At 38.5% G+C, this 19771-nt stretch overlaps 4 protein-coding genes across 8 annotated transcripts; 2 read left to right on the top strand and 2 right to left on the bottom strand.

Annotated features, from left to right (window-relative positions):
• Positions 1–1119: 1119 nt before the first annotated feature.
• Positions 1120–3232, top strand: nr2c2ap (nuclear receptor 2C2-associated protein). 2 transcript variants are annotated; one of them, XM_054602704.1, is made up of 5 exons: positions 1120–1162; positions 1374–1464; positions 1971–2076; positions 2234–2301; positions 3110–3232. In XM_054602704.1, exons 1-5 carry the CDS (start codon positions 1125–1127, stop codon positions 3230–3232), a joined length of 426 nt encoding a protein of 141 aa, XP_054458679.1. In that variant the 5' UTR covers positions 1120–1124. The 2 variants fall into 2 exon arrangements, with proteins under 2 accessions (XP_054458679.1, XP_054458678.1); XM_054602703.1 differs by lacking the exon at positions 3110–3232 and adding an exon at positions 2668–2814.
• A 629-nt stretch (positions 3233–3861) lies between these two features.
• Positions 3862–7127, bottom strand: rfxank (regulatory factor X-associated ankyrin-containing protein). 2 transcript variants are annotated; one of them, XM_054602699.1, is made up of 9 exons: positions 6954–7127; positions 6296–6382; positions 6023–6133; positions 5157–5222; positions 4958–5058; positions 4414–4539; positions 4197–4263; positions 4039–4119; positions 3862–3933 (listed from the first exon to the last, which is right to left on the bottom strand). In XM_054602699.1, the coding sequence occupies exons 2-9, from the start codon at positions 6375–6377 to the stop codon at positions 3881–3883; spliced, it is 687 nt and encodes a 228-aa protein (XP_054458674.1). In that variant the 5' UTR covers positions 6378–6382; positions 6954–7127; the 3' UTR covers positions 3862–3880. The 2 variants fall into 2 exon arrangements, with proteins under 2 accessions (XP_054458674.1, XP_054458673.1); XM_054602698.1 differs by lacking the exon at positions 6954–7127 and adding an exon at positions 6485–6693.
• On the top strand, positions 6772–12439 carry borcs8 (BLOC-1 related complex subunit 8). 2 transcript variants are annotated; one of them, XM_054602700.1, is made up of 6 exons: positions 6772–6917; positions 7138–7250; positions 8922–8986; positions 9074–9181; positions 10028–10119; positions 11600–12439. In XM_054602700.1, exons 1-5 carry the CDS (start codon positions 6860–6862, stop codon positions 10095–10097), a joined length of 414 nt encoding a protein of 137 aa, XP_054458675.1. In that variant the 5' UTR covers positions 6772–6859; the 3' UTR covers positions 10098–10119; positions 11600–12439. The 2 variants fall into 2 exon arrangements, with proteins under 2 accessions (XP_054458675.1, XP_054458676.1); XM_054602701.1 differs by lacking the exon at positions 10028–10119.
• Positions 10257–15783, bottom strand: tmem221 (transmembrane protein 221). Of its 2 annotated transcripts, XM_054602697.1 has the most exons (4): positions 15636–15783; positions 14764–14966; positions 12248–12333; positions 10257–11310 (listed from the first exon to the last, which is right to left on the bottom strand). In XM_054602697.1, the coding sequence occupies exons 1-4, from the start codon at positions 15654–15656 to the stop codon at positions 10772–10774; spliced, it is 849 nt and encodes a 282-aa protein (XP_054458672.1). In that variant the 5' UTR covers positions 15657–15783; the 3' UTR covers positions 10257–10771. The 2 variants fall into 2 exon arrangements, with proteins under 2 accessions (XP_054458672.1, XP_054458671.1); XM_054602696.1 differs by lacking the exon at positions 15636–15783 and having other exon boundaries at positions 14764–15102.
• Positions 15784–19771: the final 3988 nt, after the last annotated feature.

The raw sequence follows: 19771 nt of genomic DNA, 5'->3' as shown, positions 1-19771 counted from the left end.
CAATATGGGTTCTTAGTATGAATGCTGTGCTCCACTTGCAGCCCACCTTGGCCTCATTAGCAGTCCACATGGGTCAAACACACCTGAGACCTTTATGGCGCCAGCAGACAATTCACCCATGTGAGGCCCACAGGGAGATGTTTGGCAGCTGGGCGTCCAAAATGGCTTCCGGCCAGAAATCTGAGCACCTGGCAAATTAATTGTTGAGCCAGCGATTCTGATTAACAACTCTGCAAAACTCCCAATGATATATAGATCACGGCCATTCACAGATACGGCACAAATATAACCGCCACTTTAAATCACAATTTAGTACTCAATCAGACCTGACAAGGGATTGTAAACACTAAACCTGCAGTCTGGACCAGGATTGTGGTGTGAGTGTGGTGCAGATTGTGGAAGGGGTAAAGGGGGTCCAATCCAGTCATCCCCAGCCCCCCTGTGCAATTTTCACGGAGGCTGGGTCTCATCAGGTTTTGTATTTCAGACCTATTGATTACCTGCAGTGAGGGGCACTGTGACAAAACCTCAGCAGGAGTTCTCTATCTGCAATAAACCACGCACACATGCACACATACACATATTTGTTCTGCTGTGTTATTGCTTCCCCTGCATATGAAAGAGAGATACAGTAATATGCTCAATAATAAATGCAATGCTGGTATTGGTTCTTTAATGGGATTATCCAATCTGCTGTGAATCAGCAAAATCATGCACAGCTTTATTTAACCAAACACATTTAAAGATGTATGTTTCCTCTTTTATTCTTTATGCTTCATTTGAAGTGTGCAAACGTTAAAGCTGACCGGCTGACCTATTGTTATAGGCTCAGTATCTCCAGACATGCAGGTAACGTTACAAACAGCAAACACACAGATTAAATGTAATGTTTATGCTTTTAAATATGCATAACAAGCAGCTGACTGGTAGTTTAGATGAAGATGAAAAGACTTTACATTCAGTTTGGGTAGAAAAAAGCATGCATTCAACACTTTAGACGGAACGTTACTTCCATCTAGTGGCTGGAAGAGAAACAGCCGCACATTTACGCCACTGTCGTAAAACCAAAAGTACAGAGTGGCCGCACTGCTTTACGGCAAATTGTAATTTTTAAAAAAATCGACATGGCATCCTCTTTGATTTGCAGCGAAACTCAGAGCAGGTAAATATATAAACCATAGATAAATGATGTTTATTCATTAAGACATAACCAATGCATTTAACTGACATGTTTTAACGGCTGTCTCTCATTAAAACAACACAAAATGAGTCGTAAATGACATTATTATTCTGCTGTAACAAGATGTCAACCTCCAGTTTTAACTAGCAGACGTGTTCACTGACAAATGGGAATTTTCTAACTCTTGTTTCAGGGTGAGTTCGGTGCTAAACAGGGACGTGAAGCAGTTTGGAAAGAAGTACATGTTTGACTGCAATGAGGAGACATGCTGGAACTCAGACCAGGTAAAACTACAGCTGCATCCCAGTATCATAGTATACTTATTCTACAGAGTACTTATGTTCATTTCAAGTACTTAAATTCTCTCTTTACTTGTCTTCCAAAAATCTCATAATTCTCTGTTTTTGCAGTAAATATAACAAGAAAACAACATGCAATAGTTTTTATACTAAACTCATACAATCTATACTTAAACTCCACTTAAATGTTTTTCCAAAATGTACTAGTTGTTCCTAAATGTTTCACCACCATCCACAATTTGTTTTAGTATTTTGCTGCTCCTTTTTCCTGCATTGCATTGTGGGAGACTAGTGTACATAGACAGCACGCTCAAAAATGAAACATTTATTAGTATGCACAATAGCCGACTAACTCTTATTTTTAGTGATCTTTCCTTCCCTGCTTAAAATTCTGCTGTATTATGGAGTAGGGATAATTATACTCAAAGACGTCCCTCAGGAACCTGAATGTTTGCGCTCCTATCGAGTCATCAGAATCGTGTCTTTGACAGGGTGAATGTCAGTGGGTGTCTCTGGGGTTCCCCCAATCGGTCAAGGTGTCTGAGTTAAAGGTCCAGTTCCAGGGGGGCTTCTCAGCAAAAACATGCAGACTAGACGGTAAAACTCTTACATTCTCCATTTGTAAGCCTCATCACAAATCTGTTTCCTGATGTGATTATCCTTCCTCTTCTCATGTTAGTGTTTTTCTGTCATAGAAACAACGTTAGGTGTGAGAATATAAGGTGAATGATTTTTCCACTTGTCTTTCCCGCAGGTTGCCAAAAAGATGGAGCCTTTACAGAGATCATCCATTTTTATCCAGAGGACAACAACTCTCTTCAGATATCCTTCACTCTTACTGTGCAGCATTTTAGAGAAAATATTGGATTGATAAACCTGGAAATTATTTCTTTTTTCTTTTTGTTTAATGCCAAATAGGGGAGTAACATTTTAAAATTGGAAACCTTTTATTTTCTACAACATATCATTATTTACCAGTAATCAATGTAGCTAAACAAATTCTATTTAAAGGTAGAATGTGTAGGATTAAGGGGGATCAATCAGCAGAAATAGAATATATTATTCATAACTATGGTTTAACTAGTGTTTAATCACCTGAAACTAAGAATCATTGTGTTTTTGTTTGCTTACAATGATTTCTCGCTCTCCAAAGGGCCTTTTTCCATTTTTACTTTAACTGAGGGCCACCGCAGTTTTCCAACAGCCTTGGTGAGCGGAGGGGTGTTCAGTTGATTTGCAATCTGCAACTCCACCACTAGATGTCACTAAATCTTACACACTGGTGCTTTAACAACTATTTAACTCAACTGCATTGATCACAATTTACAACCACATATCATGTGTGTCAAAAATAATCTTTTGACTGAGCAAAACCACTCTATCAGACCAACTTGTTTAACCAGGAAGTTGGTGTTATACAAAATGCAATTCTGCTTTATTTACATTAAAATGCAGCCTGCTGGTCGTCACCAGGGTTATTACAGCAGCTCAAGTTGTACCTGTCACTCTATAAACGCAATTCGTTCCTGTTTTCGCTCTAGATGGTTTATAATAAGTATCAGAAAATATTTTTTACCGGACATGCTTTTCATTATCGCCGTGCTTATCTTGTTCTTAACTCCACACCCACAGCTTTCCCATACAGGAGGCCCCTGCTGTGGACAAAGTAAAAATAAAGTTTGAGAATAGTGCTGACTTTTTTGGGAGGGTAATTGTATATTCCTTGGACGTCCTGGGAGAAAAAGCCTTATGACCATTTTTCTTTTTATTATTATTCCTCTCGTGAGACAGGAAGTGACTCCTGAGTAAAGTACAGGATGAACGACGGTGTGGTGGCGCTCGGGGAAACATGTCATCTGTGCTGCCACCTCCATGAACTTATGTGAACGTGGCCTTTTTTGGTATGGATGGTCTCATGGATCTGTGAAGCCATCTCACTCCTCAACACTCAAACACAGATTTGGAGTTTTAATCACAGATTTAATGGGTTTCTTTTGATTATAAGAGCACTTGAAATCATGCTCCCTGTACTTGTACTGTGCCTTTGAGTTGAAGCGCCATTCCAGTGGAACACAAAGTATAAAAATACATTTTTATTAAAACTTGTTCACAGTCTTTTTTTGCTGTCCTACAGCTAAACAAAAACAATCCTGCTGCACAACATCACATTCTAGTCCTTTTTAGTACGTTTTTGTACATTGTCATACATACAAAGGAATGCATACAAATGGAATAAACCATTTCAGATACAACAAGTGTAGTTTCCCCATGTGTAAATGTCTCTGCATAGGCATCAGTCTATTACAATGCCTTGTTATAGAGACTGGAGTTTGGTCATCTCACCACCGATTATCGATAGTTGCAGATCTGAGATCAGCTGCGTCAGACTTTTATACTAGTGTCACGTTGGTGGCTTGTAGAGTTTCAGGATATGGTCCTCCAGCACTTTCTGAACTAGGAGACAAAATAAATAAACATGTAGACTCAGCAAAACATTTTTACAGTAACATTTTATGAAAAGAAAAACCTATTTGTCAAGTATAGGACAACAATACATACTCTTTTTGTGTCCAAGGGCTACAGCCAAGGCCATGGGACTGTAGCCTGAGTCGGACTCAATAGTCATGTCTGCTCCTTTGGCTTAAAGAGAGTACAGAAATGAATAAAGCATTCAGACAGAATTGATCAGGACTTTACATCATAGAAACGTAATGTACCTAAGAGTGCCTCTACACATTTGATGTGGTTCCCTCGCACGGCATAAAGAAGAGGAGTTCCACCATTCTGAGAAAAAAAAATTCAAGACTATCCATTAAAAACAAAACAGAGATCACATTGTAGTTATATTTAAATGTAAATGTGTGTTGGCTTGCTATAACTTGTTCATCTTGTTGATATCTGATGACATATCAGACGTAAAGAAAGTCAATGTACCCAGTCATAGGTGTTAATGTCCACTCCATGTTTGAGAAGAGACTCCACAATGTCCACATAACCTCCAGAGCTGGCCAGTGTCAGGGCGCTCTCTCGCTCCCGTGCAATTGTTTTGGGGTCTGCGCCCTAAAGGAGGAAAAACAATCCCATAAACATCAGTGAAAAACTTTGTTTTTAATCTCTGCTCACATTAGACCACACATACCAAAAAACTGAAAATATAAATCCAATATATCCACCGTGCAATATAAATAATCTGTGAAATCCACTGTGCAATATTAACAATCTTTCTGACCGCTTATATAATATTTTAGTTATTGTTGTTTTTTACTTTATACTTTACTGTGTGATTTATTATTTATTATACTTGTTTTGATCTTGTTTTCTACTTATGTCTCTTATTTGTTTTTTTTGCACTATCCACTCTGCTGCTGTAATCCTGCAAATTTCCCCGCTGTGGGACTAATAAAGGATTATGTTATTGTATCTTATCTTAAAGTGCATATTGACATATCTTTCTAGATGGCAGTCCCTCGCTTCTAACCTTTTCCAAGAGAAAATCCACCACAGCTTTCTCTCCGAACGCCGCTGCCCACATGAGGGGCGTGAAGCCTCGCTCATCCTGTTTGCTCAGCAGTGAAATGTCTGCAAAATAAAACGGGACACGCTGCATCAGTAGGAATGTTGTGCAATTTAACGCCGGACATTCTGTTACACTGCTGGGTGACATCCAGATTTCTCACCTTTAGTCAGGTGTGCAGCTACTTGTGAAACCTCGCCTTGAGCTGCCAACTGGTGGATGGACAGAGCTGATGGGAAAAAACGTTTTAATAACTTCATACGCTCAAGATAATGAAAATACAAGTGTTGGGGAGTAAACTAGTTTTTTTAAACTACATTTTGCAGTAGTTTGATAGTATTTCAACAACATTAACATTTGCATAGTGATGAAAGTTGTTAAATTACTTTTTTGCCATTTCTTGTGTAGTTACTACTGAACTTACAAACATTTTTGGCCATAAAAAGAAAGGCAATATATATTTTTTTCATTTTACCATTGCTTCTCTACTGTAATTGAACCCCCTTTGACCAGCCCCCTCTTTTATTGCAATGCATTAGTCAGGCAGTCACCACCCCACACTTGACCTTTCACCTTTGTGCAGTTACAAAGTTACAAGATGTCACAAAACTGACAAATTAATTATTTCTCAAGTCGGTCAAATGGTCTGAAAAGTTGCAGGTTAAATATTTTTTTGTGGGGAATTGTAATTTTTTAGGTTTATGTTTGACCTGTGAACTAGTTGGCACACAATTAAAATCTATTGAGTGGCATTTGTTGCTTTTGTATTATATTTTGATATAGTTTTGTTTGTTCATGCTAATTTGTTTATTTTTTGCAGAGTAGTTTAAACTACTTTTCTCAGTAGCTTTAGTCAAACAAACTATATTTATCACTCCGGTAGCTTTGCTGTAGTTAAACTTCTTCCAGTGTGAAGTCATTAGAAGCTTGAATAACTGTGCTTTCAAAGTAGTTTCCCCCCCCAACACTGTTAAACACCATGATACCATGTTAGTCCTTTCCCACCAGAGCATCTTCACCAGTACTTACAGTCTAAAGTTGCTGGGCGTGCTGTAACCTCATTCCCACGCTGCTTGTTGGTCAGAGTGGTGGAGTGTGTGAACAAATCCTCATCATCCACATCCATGTTTTCTGGAGACACTGGCCCAAGAAGAAGAAAAAAAACAACACAGCAGCCATGTCAGTGAAAGCAACACTGTTTAGTTGATTATACCAAGACTGCACACATAGAGGGACAGATGTTACACAGACAAATGTGAAGAAATGTATGGTGGAATATTAAATATAAAAAGGCACAGATACCATTGGACCTCTCATCTCTGGACTCGGATGGACAATCATTATGTTGGACATCTGCAACCTCTTCATCATCTCTGGCCTCCATGATCACTGCAGAGCAAACAAGACATTAACAGCTCGATAAAGTAGTACTGCCCTCAAGAAAAAAGTAGCCAAAATGACTTTAAAAAGCAGATTGCATCGTTAACTCACCACATCCAGCCCCGCAGATCTAATCTGCGTTAACTTCCTTTTGGGAAAACTGAAAGTAAATAGCTTCGAGTTGCACGGTGGGTCCTGATGGAAATCCAAGTGTTCCCATATGCATTAAAGTTACTTACCCCTCAGTTGATTATCTACTTAATTAATCTACTATTTTTTTTCTACGTTTTGATTCAACCCGTGTAACGCATCACATCGTTTGGCACTTTTCTTTTTCGAGGGGCGGAACTGATGTCTCATGGTCGCTATTTCCGCCCGGAATGTTATCGTGTGACACATGACAACAACAAAAAAAAAAAACACGGAAGAAGCGAGAATCAGCTGACATAACTCTCGCACACAGCTGCTTTGTGTTGTTTTTATTTTATGACTCTCACAAGCAGTGCCATGGAGGACCAGGAGATGCAATTAAAAGTCAGAAGAGGTAAATATTATATTAATAAATCGGAAAACAACTTACCTCATTGTTGGCGTGCTAGTAGCTGTTAGCCTACGGTAGCCGCTAAGCTACAGCTATAACGCCTATGCGCTTTTTGTTTACATCGTTATACGTCCATATCCCATGATGTTTCGCGTTTTTTTTTCCTTTTTCTAACATGGGTGGTGTATTCTCTGCATGTGTGTGTTCGTCTTTGCCCACACAGTGTCTGATAAGTTCACGGAGAGCATGTACGTGCTGGCCAACGAGCCGTCAGTGGCTCTCTACAGGCTGCAGGAACACGTGAGGAGGTCGCTGCCTGAGCTGGTGCAACACAAGGTATTTACCCTGTGACAGGTTGCTGGAGGAAAACAACTAAATATATAAAACAATTAGCCAATTAGAGGGGAAAACCAAATGCAAAAAGTGCACAATATTCTATTATAGCAGACCACATGACCACATGACAATAATAACATGCCAATAAAAACCTGTGCAATACATTACACATTACACTGTGCAATAATAGTTAAAAATAGTTAAAATAGTTGTTGTTTTTTTCTCTGTCTGTAAATATAATATTTCAGTTATTGTTGTTTTTTCTACTGTTTTTTTATTGCTTATTTATAATTCTTGTTTTATTTTATTTTATTTTTTTAGCTTGTCTTCTTCTACTATGTCTCTTGTGTGCACTTTACTCTACGCTGTTGTAAGCCTGCAAATTTCCCCGCTGCGGGACTAATAAAGGATTATCTTATCTTATCTTATCTTATATGAATACAGACAAACACTGAGTATCATTACTATAACTATCCCTATTTCATAATTATAATTCTATTATAATAATTGCTTTTTTTTTTTTTTTCCTCTTCTTACTACTCTTATTATATGAATAATTTACAGTACCAGTCAAAAGTTTGGACACCTTCTCATCCAACTACTAGTTTTTTTTGGAGTGTTGATCCAGCATAAAAACATATATCCTTGACAAAGACAGAAAGAAAAACAAAATAAATAAATAAATAAAACATATTGGGGAGACATTTTTAATTACAAAGGATGCTTACTTAGCTAATTATGCACAATCTACCCCAATACATATTACTGTTGTTATACAGCACCAGTCAAAAGTTTGGACACACCTTCTCATTCAACTACTTTGAAGAATCTAAAATATAAAACATATTCTGGTTTGTTGAGCATTTGTTTGTTTAATATTCCATATGTGTTCCTTCATAGTTTGGATGTCATTAATCTACAATGTACTTGAATGAAAGGAAACACTGGTACTATGGAATTTGGATGTGACACATGGGTAAAAAACAATAAAATAACAAATGCTCAAAAGTTTGGACAAATTCAATGGTTTTTCAGAATTATGTTTTATATTTTAAACAAACAAATGATATCTTCAAAGTAGTTGAATGAGAAGGTGTCAACACTTTTGACTGGTACTGTACCTCCTGTTATTTCTTTCTATTACTTTCTCTCATTATCTGCATTTATTTCTGTCAATGCTCCCCAAAGATATAGTTGAAAAACCCTCATTCCCTCTTTCTTTGACTTCTGTAATCCATCATTTACTTGCCTAAACGATGAAGCAGTTGCCCGGCTGCAGTTGGTTCAGAATGCAGCAGCAAGACTTCGGGGTCTTTTTACACTGGCCCCAACACTCGTTACAGAATTAAATTAAAGATTCCGTTGATTATTTATAAATCCCTTCATGGTATTGCTGCGCTTTGCATTTCAAAACTTTTGACCCCTCATTCTGCTCTGAGACCCCTCAGATCAGAGTATCAAATGTTGTTAAAATGTCCACACTCCAGGCTTAAAATAAAAAGGGATCATTCTTTTACTGTTTTAGCTCAGTGCCTCAGTTTAAAAATCTTTTAATAACCCACCCGAACAGGCTTGCGTTTGTGTATTTTTTCCAACTAAGAATGTTGTTGTTTTACATTTTCCTGAATGTTTGATCTTAGTATTATTTTTTTTTTATTATTCCTCATACAGACTGACATGCAGAGCTGGGAGGAGCAGAGTCAAGGAGCCATCTACTCTGTAGAGTATGCATGCAGGTGAAGAGAGGCCTACATATCTGCAGAATCCTGCTGTCAAGTCATTGCTGCTATGACTTGCATTGATTTTATTTTATTTCTTTGCAGTGCCGTGAAGAGCATGACGAACAGCAGCTTGTACTTCAAAAACATCGACGGCCTCCTCCGTCAAGCCATCAGCATGAAGGAACAGATAAACAACTCTCAAGGACGCAGGTAGGAGGCAGCAGTGAACATGACTGAGACCCGGTGGTGATCAAAGTGTAGGGGGGGAAATATGAAAGAAAAGGACTTCTGATAGAAAGCAACAAAATGTTTCAATTTAGATGTACACCAACACCGGCACAGTTAGTTCTCGTGGCTGGTTTCTATCTCTTTCATATACGACACATGTTTAAAGCTTCCCCACAGGAATGCAACTCCAAATTTTTCAAATCCTGTGGGTATATTACATTTGAAAGGTTAATTGAGAAGTAATGGAACATATAAATAATATTAATTTAAAAAACGTAATGCCCTCATCTCTCAAGTGTCACGGTTATACTTGTGCATGTAGCAAGGTTTGTTTCCTGTTACATTTGGACAAGGGACAGTCATCATTAGAGGTGTTCCTACACAATTATTGGTCCAAACAAAAAACGTCATTGACATCATTTTTGTCAATATCTGAACAATACAGTTAGTTCAAGGATATACTTTTTTCAACCCCAAAAGTGTCAAAGGTCCACTTGTACTTTCACATTTTCCCAAATCTCTTTGCATCATTGCCTCAAAGTGAGAGACAAAAGTGACTTGGTTGCTTTGTATTCATTCTTTGCAGCACATCATACCTTTGTTCATATTTAAACTTTGTTTCAGTTTGTTTTATTTAATACTTTATTTATAATAATTTGTATCAGTTAATACTTTGGGACATCAGCAAATGCATATTTTTTTCATTTCACTTTAATAGCCCAATAACTGCAAAATATTGACTCTTTTGTAGTTAATGGGATCTTCATGTTTTCAGTTTTATTTTGTCTTTTCTGTCTTTTTATTTCCCCCACTGACACCTGCATGAAGCTTACATGATGTGACCCCCCCTCCCAGTCCCCTTGTCTCCGCTCCACATGCCCCTTCCACTTCCTCATGACCTCTGGACTGAGGTGTCCAAGGTTAGTATTTCCTCCAGACATGATTTAATCACATTCAGGCCTGTATTATATATTTTCTTTTACTGAAATTATTGAAATGTGCATTTAAATTTTTTTTTGTAAACATTATTTTAATCTCTTTTTTTAAGTCTTGAAAAACATCCTGCTTTTAAACTGAATTATATTTTCTAATATTTATTAATTGGTTGACATGAAATATCGAACAAAACATAACAAAAACACATCTGCACATTGTGCACAAATATTTGGCAAAAAGCCACCATATACAGCAGAATAAAGTATTCACATTATTACAATTAAAGCTATACATTTTCCAGATTGATACTTGGGCAACACTGGTGAGATTTAAATCAAGGTCATTCACCAAAACACTACAAATGATTCAAAAGTTGTGTTCAATATGTTTTTTCATCAAATGAAAAATTCTTTATAATCTGAACAGGATAAATCGGTTGATAAAGTTGAAAACTTGGGTATGTTTTTTTTAATCTGTGTCCCATGTTGTCTGCGATCAGCTAGGATGAACATACTGAGAACAGGTCACACACACAGTTCTATATCTGTTTGAAATGAAACTCGTGTTAGCAGTCCTCTTGAACTTGACGCTCACAGATCAGCAGTGTCTTTAACCACAAGCTCAGCTTCCTTCATGTCAAACAAGAGTAGAGTCTTTTGCGGAAATCCCTGACTTGCGTGCGAGGACGCTCCTCATCTCATTGTTGACCCCATTCCAGGGTTTAGCCTGAGCCTGCAGTAAACCAGATTCAGTAGACAGGGTCCTGTGCATTCGGGAACCACTGCCGCCGCTGCTGTAGCCGTCTTTATCGCTAGCGTGGCCCTGAGAGCCTCCAGGAGGAGAGTACTGCTGCTGCTGGTACTGTTGCTGCCTCGGGTTGCCACACTGAGGGTAGGAGATCTGCTGCTGGATGTGAGACTGGCTTCGGTGAATCCGCGGTCTGTCCACGCCAATTTTGAGTTCCCGGTGTCGGGAGACGGGCGGGTTGCTGACGCCGTGGTCGTTCTGGAAGAGGGTGTCGAGGCGGTCGTTGTGATAGTGCTTGGCACCGCGAGAAGCTTTGGCCAGAGTGTGGATCACAACGACCAGTAGGACTAAGATCCCAGAGGAGAGAATGCAAGCGCTCGCAATGCCCGTCTCCACCTCAAATATGAGGAGCATAAAGATGGACATAGCTGCAGAGGAGAAGAAGAAGACGGAGGATTGATATAGACATAACACTAATAGACCGGCAAACAGTTAAACTGTTAGTTGGTTTATCTGTAATGAGTCAAATTACTTTAAACAAAAAACAATGGAAGTCATTATTATTATTATTTATAGGTTTTGCTGCTAGTTTTTGCTTCATTTCTATTTTCGCATATCCAAGCAGCCTGATGCTTTACAAAAGCGCGTCTAATGTTGTTGGAATGTCATTTAAAGGCCGGCTATTCTTAGCTGAGTTGTTCTTATGTTTATCTGCAGGAAAAGGACTATGGACTCAGGCGTGCTAAAAGAAGGGGGGGAGAAGCACAGCTCTGGGATGTGACGCGACTTCCTGAGTCGGCGGCGTTGCTCCTACGGCCCCCTTTTCTCTGCTACCTCTTGATTGAGGCTGAAGTGGGCATCACAAGGGCGACACCTCCTCATCACAATGGAGTGACTGCCTCCAGTGACCCCACTCCCCCACCCCCACACACACACACACACACCCCACACTAGTACAAGCCGCTCAGTGGAACAGAGCACCACAACCCTGCCTGGTCCAGCATTAAAAACACTTAAGTCATGGACGCTGCTCAAAGAATGCATTGTTCTCTGGGACTCGCTGGACGGACCAAAGAGAGAAAGCAGCAGCAGTGCTGGTTTTTGCCTCTGCTGTTGCAAATCCACTGCACTGCCAATGTTTTGGACACAAGCTTTCAAGTCTTGGTGAATTTGTTTGTTAGAGGCTCATAAGTACCCTGCATGCAAATTAAAAAACACACTTGCACAAGGAAAACACAAGAATACACGCTATAAGGCAATAACAGGTGCCTGTATTTCAGGATTCAATGTACGTACTTGCAAGATTGGGCAACAGAATCTTAAAATAATAAGATGTTTTATCACTTTTATGTTTTTTTTTCTTACCTGCCAAGTAGACAGTAACTCCCAGGCAGAACAGTCCGATAGCCACGTGTCGTACAGCTCTGCTATCTAAAAGGAACCAGTCGGCTCTGTGGAAACAAATGTCGCATATTCAACGTTGTGGCTCAGGCAAGTTTGTACTTTAACATTGCTACTTTCATTTCTGTTATCGGTGCAAAAATAAAGAAGATTTCATGCAACTATTTCTGGGTTGACAATTTTCCATCGTGTCACTTCATTGCAACTTTTTTGCAATACAATCCAATCTTTTTTTATTTTCTCCCCTGATATGTTCAAGAACTGTGAGTCCTAAAACACTTGATTATTGTTTATCTGGGTATGTTTAAAAATGAAAAAGCTCATTATTATTCACATTTTCTTGGAATGTAGCCGTCTGTCAGTGGGGAGGTCCGGCGGTATGCTGTTGGATTTGTAAACCGACGTGGGAAAGGGCCAGCTAGAGGCCGTGTGCTGGGTGCATAATGAGAGGAAGGCCATTGTTTCGAAGGGATTCATAGGGTTTGAGAGGTGGGGGTCGGCCAACAGCATTGAAGCGCGGGGCCTCTGCACTCTGACACATAAGGAAGGCCTTTTTATACTTCTGACACTGTGTTTTCTTTTAATGAAACTTAATGCGGTCTGCCAGGATCTGCTGTGGTTTACAGAGAACAATTAAAGAAGATTGTGTGGGCGCAGTAAGAACACTTAATAAATAACTCAAATGTTATTTTTCACTTGCAGCAAAGATGAATGTGTAGACGAGAAAATAGGAGCCTATGAAGGATGCAATGCAGTTCTACAGCCTTTTAATAAGTATTTCCTTCCTTAAAGCATGATGTTTTCGTGAGGCATTGATTCAATTATGTAATCAATCAATATTTATCTGAGGCTGTACTTTGTGGTGGTTTTGTTTCACTCTACCTTCATATTGAAAGTTTGCTAATTTTCATATATGGAGAAACACACCACAAACTACAACTTCATAGATAAAGTTTGCAGGATTTGCATTACATAACACAGGTGGGTTATATTTGTGTTTTCCATTTCATTAAGTCGTGAAAGTATGTGACATCTCCTTAACAAAGCCACAGTGACCACAAGTGACACTTGCAGCATACTAAAAAGGCTCAAATGTAGCGTCAAGTAACACAAGCAAACTTAAGTGTTGATGTTGAACAATGTGTGCTATCATTAGCCAACTTACTGTTGGTACCAGCCCACCTGAATGAAGCAATGGTCGGTTTAACCCTTTTTACTACCAACTAATTTAAGTTCTTTTGTTTGTTGTTTAGAGAAAAAACAGTTATTTATTCTATTAAAACTTACACAACCTTATTTCAAAGTTCAAGTTCTCTTGAATACCTATGTTGAATACACTTCTCTGCTAAATGACTGTAATGTAATGTAATGTAAGCTTTTCAGCATAAGAGTTTATTTCTAGGCGCGTATTAATACAGCAATTAACTATAGGTGCGTTTAAGCCTTAAAAGGTGACTTTTTTCAGAACTATTTTAATGAACAAGTGAGTGAAATTTTGATTGTTTTGATTTGAAGTGGCGTATTAATACAGCAATTAACTTTAGGTGCGTGTAAGCATTCAAAACTGACCGGAACTAACTATTTTAATGAAAAAGTGAGTGAAATTTTGATTGTTTTGATTTGAAGTGGCGTATTAATACAGCAATTAACTTTAGGTGGTTCAAAAGTGACGTTTTTTCTGAACTATTTTAATGAAAAAGTGAGTGAAATTTTTTCAAAGATTGTTTTTTAGAACAGGAGTTTTGAAGTGGTGTTTAATATAGCAAAACTTTAGGTGCGTGTGAACTAGCTTTTTCTGGACTATTTTAATGAAAAAGTGAGTGAAATTTTGATTGTTTTGATTTGAAGTGGTGTATTAATACAGCAATTAACTTTAGGTGCGTTTAAGCCTTAAAACTGACCGAACTAGCTTTTTCTGAACTATTTTAATGAAAAAGTGAGTGAAATTTTGATTGTTTTGATTTGAAGTGGCGTATTAATACAGCAATTAACTTTAGGTGCGTTTAAGCCTTAAAAAGTGACTTTTTTCAGAACTATTTTAATGAAAAAGTGAGTGAAATTTGTTTCAAAGCTTGTTTTTTTAGAACAGGAGTTGATTTGAAGTGGTGTATTAATATAGCAATAAACTTTAGGTGCGTGTAAGCATTCAAAACTGACCGGAACTAGCTTTTTCTGGACTATTTTAATGAAAAAGTGAGTGAAATTTTGATTGTTTTGATTTGAAGTGGTGTATTAATACAGCAATTAACTTTAGGTGCGTTTAAGCCTTAAAAAGTGACTTTTTCAGAACTATTTTAATGAAAAAGTGAGTGAAATTTGTTTCAAAGCTTGTTTTTTTAGAACAGGAGTTGATTTGAAGTGGTGTATTAATATAGCAATTAACTTTAGGTGCGTTTAAGCCTTAAAAAGTGACTTTTTTCAGAACTATTTTGATGAAGAAGTGAGTGAAGCGGCTGACAGGCAGGTGTGTGGTTACATACCTGTCAGTGTCCTGCTCTCCTCTGCAGACCTCTGTGGAGAAGTATCCGTGGAGCAGGCAGACCACCACGGAGCTCAGGTGGAGGGTGAGGGAGAGAGCAGAGAGCACCGCGGACACCGGCAGCAGCACGGCCCAGATCTGCGCCGGGATGAGGGAGGAGGTGGACGGGGGAGACGCCTTCACCGTGGTCTGCTGAGACTGGAGCTGGAAAATCAGAATAACCGATAACACTGACATGATGGCCGATAAAACCCCCAGTAAAGACAGAACTATGAGAGACCGCTGGCTGTACTTGAGCGTCATAATTAATCCTAATTCTCAGGGTTTCTCCAGAGAATAAAAAAAAAAAAAAAAAAAAAAAAAGTGTCTCCTTCCCGGTTGGATTTTTTGATTTAAAAACTTCTCCACTGGTGTTAAACTCCCAGAAAGATGGGGAATAAAGTGTGATTTAAAAAAAAAAAAAAAAAAAAAAAAAAAGTCCCCCTCGGTTCTGTCGGGATGAATAGTTTCCTCCCCAACATGCAGCAGTTTTTTTGACTTTTTTCCCTGTTGTGGTGCAGCCCTGCTGCTCAGTCTGACCATGTGATGTGCTTTAAATCCCCCCCAGATTAAAAAGTTCGCAACAACAATGGACTTTTTTTTCTCTCTCTCCTGGATCCTCGGAAACAATGCGTGGACGCGCTCCTGGGAGGGAGGAAGCTCACTGACCGAGCCCAAAACACCGGGACAGGACAGGCAGACACACATATGCAAAGTTACAACGTCTGCCTCATTAAACTGCATTTTATTAATAATGTGGAAAAATGCACAGAAAGTATTCTTAAATACATCAACTTCTAGGCTACTCCAAAAGAAAAATAGACCTCAAATTACCAAAATATGTCCATATTGCATCCCCTGTGCTAATAGATTAGCCTACTTCCTATGATATGATCCTTTTATCCTCATAAAGTGATTAAAGGATTACATAGTGGGCTACTTTTCAACAGGCCATTTGATTGTCTGCTCACAAAACACTAAAAGAAACAACTGCCATGATAAAATAAAAGCAAACTATATATGTGGATCCAAGTCCTGAAGTTATTCCAGTGCAAGATGAGACCTCGGCTGGTGTGCATTACAGCTATAACTTTTGAGGAATTTGCAGCAGCGGCCGCCTCAGCTGACCCCCTCTTCATTGTAGAATACAACCTTTTATTCCTCGTGCAGCTCCTCGGACTCTCTGAATCTAATTAGCTTTGCCATGGAAACATGCACAGTTTACCTTGGATGCTCTTTTATTCTCATTGCATCCACTTATTTCACAATAAAGGACAGTAAACCTATACGTTTAAGTGAATAATGAAACCATGTTATAGAAGAAGTAACTTGTACAGGATCTGCCATATTTCATAGAATTAACATTTTATATTATCTTTATATAGACATATGCCGGACCGCAAACACCTTAACTTCAAGTGTGTGACTTGTGTTACAGAGGCCTTATTGTTCTGTTAGAGGTTGGGGTTTGATGGGGGAGGGTGGACGGGGGGTGGGGGGGGGGGTGTTAGTAAAGGTGTAGCCTTTATTCTGTTGAGATGTAGATAAGACTGCTTCTATAAAGGTACACAATGTGAACAATTGCTCTCACACATGTACACTGACCATGGAGGCTATTTCTGAATTCGACAGCCTCACCACATGCTCTAAAAGGGCCGCGGCTGATCTTGTCGAAAGCAGAAGTGAGAAGTTTCAGGAAAATGAAAAAAAAAAAAAAAAAAGAAAAGAAAAGAAAAATGGACTTGATACGGAAAGTTCTCAAAGGCACCTTAATCTGTCTCTCTCTGCTTTTTTGCCTTGTGTGTTTTATCAGTAATATGGTTGTAATTCAACCTTCACTGTTCCGGGTTGATGGAGTTCTCTCTGTGTTTAGGATAAACGTATAAAAAAGAACACACTTGCATTGAGGAAATATATAAATTCCCCCTTAGCTACAGAAGATTAGCTGTATTTACAGATGGGGGGGGGGCACTATATTCTCTGTCGGATTGATGGAGCCCACACACATGAATCCTGGAGGTAAAGGCTGAGGCGGTCTGCAGGGATGTTGCTAACTATTGCATCAGATGCACAGTTTACCTCTCGGGGATCTCTAATTATGTGTGTGTTTGTGCATAGTGTGTGTGTGTGTGTGTGTGTGTGTGTGTGTGTGTGTGTGTGTGTGTGTGTGTGTGTGTGTGTGTGTGTGTGTGTGTTTGTGTGTGTGTGTTTGTGTGTTTGAGAGAGAAATAGAGTTGTTGTCCCCACTTCCACAGATGATCTGTGCTAATAAATTTGGCGCCGTCTTATATTTAGGAGTGCATTGTGTCACGTCCCAAAAATAGTCAATAATGCAGCTCATGCAGTGATTCAGTTATTACCTCTAAATATATCTATAAAGCTGACAGCATGTCTGTTTTCCATTAGTGTCTTCTCTTTGCTTTTGAGCATTTTATTCCTCACCTTTTCTTTTTTTTTTTTTTTTTTTTTTTTTTTTTTTTTTTTCCTCTGTCACCTCCATTCACTTTCATCAGTGAAACCCAGTGATAACTAATAAACTCTCTATATGTAATAATAAAAGCAAGTCTACCGTGAGCTATGCAGCAGCTTGGACATGCGAGTATATTGTATAAGAGTCTGTGATTATGATTAATATGTGTGTTTTTTATTTGACATGCGCAGCAGGTGAACACAATAATAACCGTGTGCAATCTAATATGGCAGCCTAGCCCCCTCCTTTGAAGCTTAACTGTTTGTTGAGACTATCAGAGTTGCTGATTGAACTCTGGTTATTTTCGGGGAGCTGTAACTTGCGGTGGTGTTGTAACAAATTATAGCCTATTGTTAGGTAGTCCTGTAATTTCTTTTTTTCCGACTCATAGGCCTGTATGTGCAGAGGTGGACTGAAATACATTTATGGTTTCAGTTCACAACCTTAGAAAACGGTTCAGTTTAACAATGAAATTAAACGGGAATTAATCCTCACTGATGTAAACAAAACAGCAGAATTTAACTATGATGTAGGAGAGAGGCAGCTGTCATATAGTCGTGAAGCTGAGGCACTAAACATATAGATATATGACACTTAATTGATCTGTGGGGATTTGGTTAATTACCAAAGGACACTGCAGCAGAGTGAATGTCAGCCAACATACTTGAAACTTGAAGGTCTATTGAACCTGAACGCCACGCTGATGTACAGACACCGTTAATGCACAACACTGCTTTTTATAGATCTAATAATACTTAGCACAACATGAAATTATTGATTAGATGATCCTTTATTAGAAAGCTCTTGATGTTCTCCTTTAAGAACTCAGATATTACCTTTCAGAACATGTTGTGAGATGAGATACAAATAAATAGTGTTGTAACCATGGGGTGACTGTGGCTCAGTGGTAGAGCAGAGTCGTCCTCCAATCAGAGGATCGGTGGTTTGATCCCTTCTCCAGTAGTCGATGTGTCCTTTGGCAAGACACTTAACCCCAAGTTGCTCCCATTGGTGTATGAATGAGTATGCTAGTTAGAGTTCTGATGGACAGGTGGCACCTTGCATGGTAGCCCCTGCCATCAACGTATGAATGGGTGAATGATGACATGTAGTGTTAAAGCGCTTTGAGTGGTTTGAGGACTAGAAAAGTGCTACACAAGACCATTTAACGGCTTTAAAACACCAATAAATTGTGTTAATAAAATGTTTAATTCCTATCATTTGACACAATACAGAGTGCAGTTTTATAAAAACTGTGAAAAAAAATCTAGATTCACATCATTACAAGATCCCATTCAAATAATAATTTCCACAGAAAATGTGTCTTTAGAGCAAGTGTTCCCATCCTAGGGGTTGAGACCCTCATATGGGGTCATGAGATTATAATGAATTATAAGTTCTGATGTCCTTTCTTTCATCTAAACAGCCTAAAATAGAAAATCATTCTGAAATACTCACAACTCATGCAACCTGTGATTCGACTTGACTTTCTCCTCCTCAGCTACAAAGCCCTCCATAACCTCAGCCCCCCCCCTCATGACTCACTGACCTCCTGCATGTCAGACTTCTACCTGAGAGTCAAAGGCCCATTTACATTCCTCTTGAGTCAGGGAGGGTTGTTGCGTTTCTCACAACAAGTGGTAACAATTCCAAAGAAGAAAAACTGTGACTGAGTATTTTTAGTCTCACCACAATCCTCAATCATTCCTATGGATTGATTTTACTTCCTTTACATCTACAGTTTCAGTTTCTGCCACCTGGAACCCTCCTCAGACTTCCATCTGCTAAAACCAATAACTAAAAACCCTCCTCTAAACCCACTGGTATCAACCTCCTGAAGGAGGGAAAGGTAGTTTAACTTATTGTGTAATTGAGTGTTTTGACTGTATTTATTGTTTGGTATTTTGGTCTTAGTGTTGTATTCATGTGTTTGACGTGTGCTAAATGTATGCATCCCACTGCTGCATAACCTGTGGACAAATAAAGTTACTTATAAATCGATTTTGAGTTACTTAGATTCTCGTTATTTTGAGGGTACTGAGTCATTATTTTGAGATACTTAGTTTCTCATAATTGTTTTAGAGACACTAAGTCATTATTTTGAGACACTATGTCAAAATATTGCGGTACTTTCTCATTATTTTCATATGCTACGTCAAAATATTGAGAAAGTTTGTCATTATTTTCAGATACTAAGTCAATATTTTCAGATAATAAGTCAAATATTGAGAACGTTTCTCATTATTTTGAGATACTAAGTCATTATATTGACATACAAAGTCATCAATTTGAGATACTTTGTTGTTAATTTGAGATAATAATTTGAAATACTGCAATATTTTGAGATGCTCACACATTTATGTGGGATAGTAAGTCATTTATTTAGATACTAAGTCAAGATATTGAGAACGTTGCTCACTAAGTCATTGTATTGAGATACTAAGCAATTATTTTCAGGTACTAAGTCATCAATTTGAGATACGTGTTCATTATTTTGCAA

This window comes from Anoplopoma fimbria, chromosome 8, assembly GCF_027596085.1.
Source record: "Anoplopoma fimbria isolate UVic2021 breed Golden Eagle Sablefish chromosome 8, Afim_UVic_2022, whole genome shotgun sequence".
NCBI classification, from domain to species: Eukaryota; Metazoa; Chordata; class Actinopteri; order Perciformes; family Anoplopomatidae; genus Anoplopoma; species Anoplopoma fimbria.
The sequence above is the reverse complement of the archived record's forward strand: the minus strand, read 5'-3'. Positions and strand labels throughout refer to the sequence as shown.

Bases quoted from the DNA above. Each gene is read 5' to 3' on its own strand.
- nr2c2ap (XM_054602704.1), top strand. From the start codon at position 1,125: ATGGCATCCTCTTTGATTTGCAGCGAAACTCAGAGCAG. The intron at 1,465-1,970 runs GTAAAACTACAG...TGTCTTTGACAG, and splicing joins CATGCTGGAACTCAGACCAG to GGTGAATGTCAGTGGGTGTC. The intron at 2,077-2,233 runs GTAAAACTCTTA...TCTTTCCCGCAG, and splicing joins AAAAACATGCAGACTAGACG to GTTGCCAAAAAGATGGAGCC.
- rfxank (XM_054602699.1), bottom strand. From the start codon at position 6,377: ATGGAGGCCAGAGATGATGAAGAGGTTGCAGATGTCCAACATAATGAT. The intron at 4,540-4,957 runs GTTAGAAGCGAG...TTCCTCCTTTAG, and splicing joins TGGATTTTCTCTTGGAAAAG to GGCGCAGACCCCAAAACAAT. The intron at 3,934-4,038 runs GTATGTATTGTT...TTTGTCTCCTAG, and splicing joins AGCCCTTGGACACAAAAAGA to TTCAGAAAGTGCTGGAGGAC.
- borcs8 (XM_054602700.1), top strand. From the start codon at position 6,860: ATGACTCTCACAAGCAGTGCCATGGAGGACCAGGAGATGCAATTAAAA. The intron at 6,918-7,137 runs GTAAATATTATA...TTGCCCACACAG, and splicing joins GCAATTAAAAGTCAGAAGAG to TGTCTGATAAGTTCACGGAG. The intron at 7,251-8,921 runs GTATTTACCCTG...TTCCTCATACAG, and splicing joins CTGAGCTGGTGCAACACAAG to ACTGACATGCAGAGCTGGGA.
- tmem221 (XM_054602696.1), bottom strand. From the start codon at position 15,065: ATGACGCTCAAGTACAGCCAGCGGTCTCTCATAGTTCTGTCTTTACTG. The intron at 12,334-14,763 runs GTATGTAACCAC...TTGTTTCCACAG, and splicing joins GGAGAGCAGGACACTGACAG to AGCCGACTGGTTCCTTTTAG. The intron at 11,311-12,247 runs GTAAGAAAAAAA...TCTCCTCTGCAG, and splicing joins AGTTACTGTCTACTTGGCAG to CTATGTCCATCTTTATGCTC.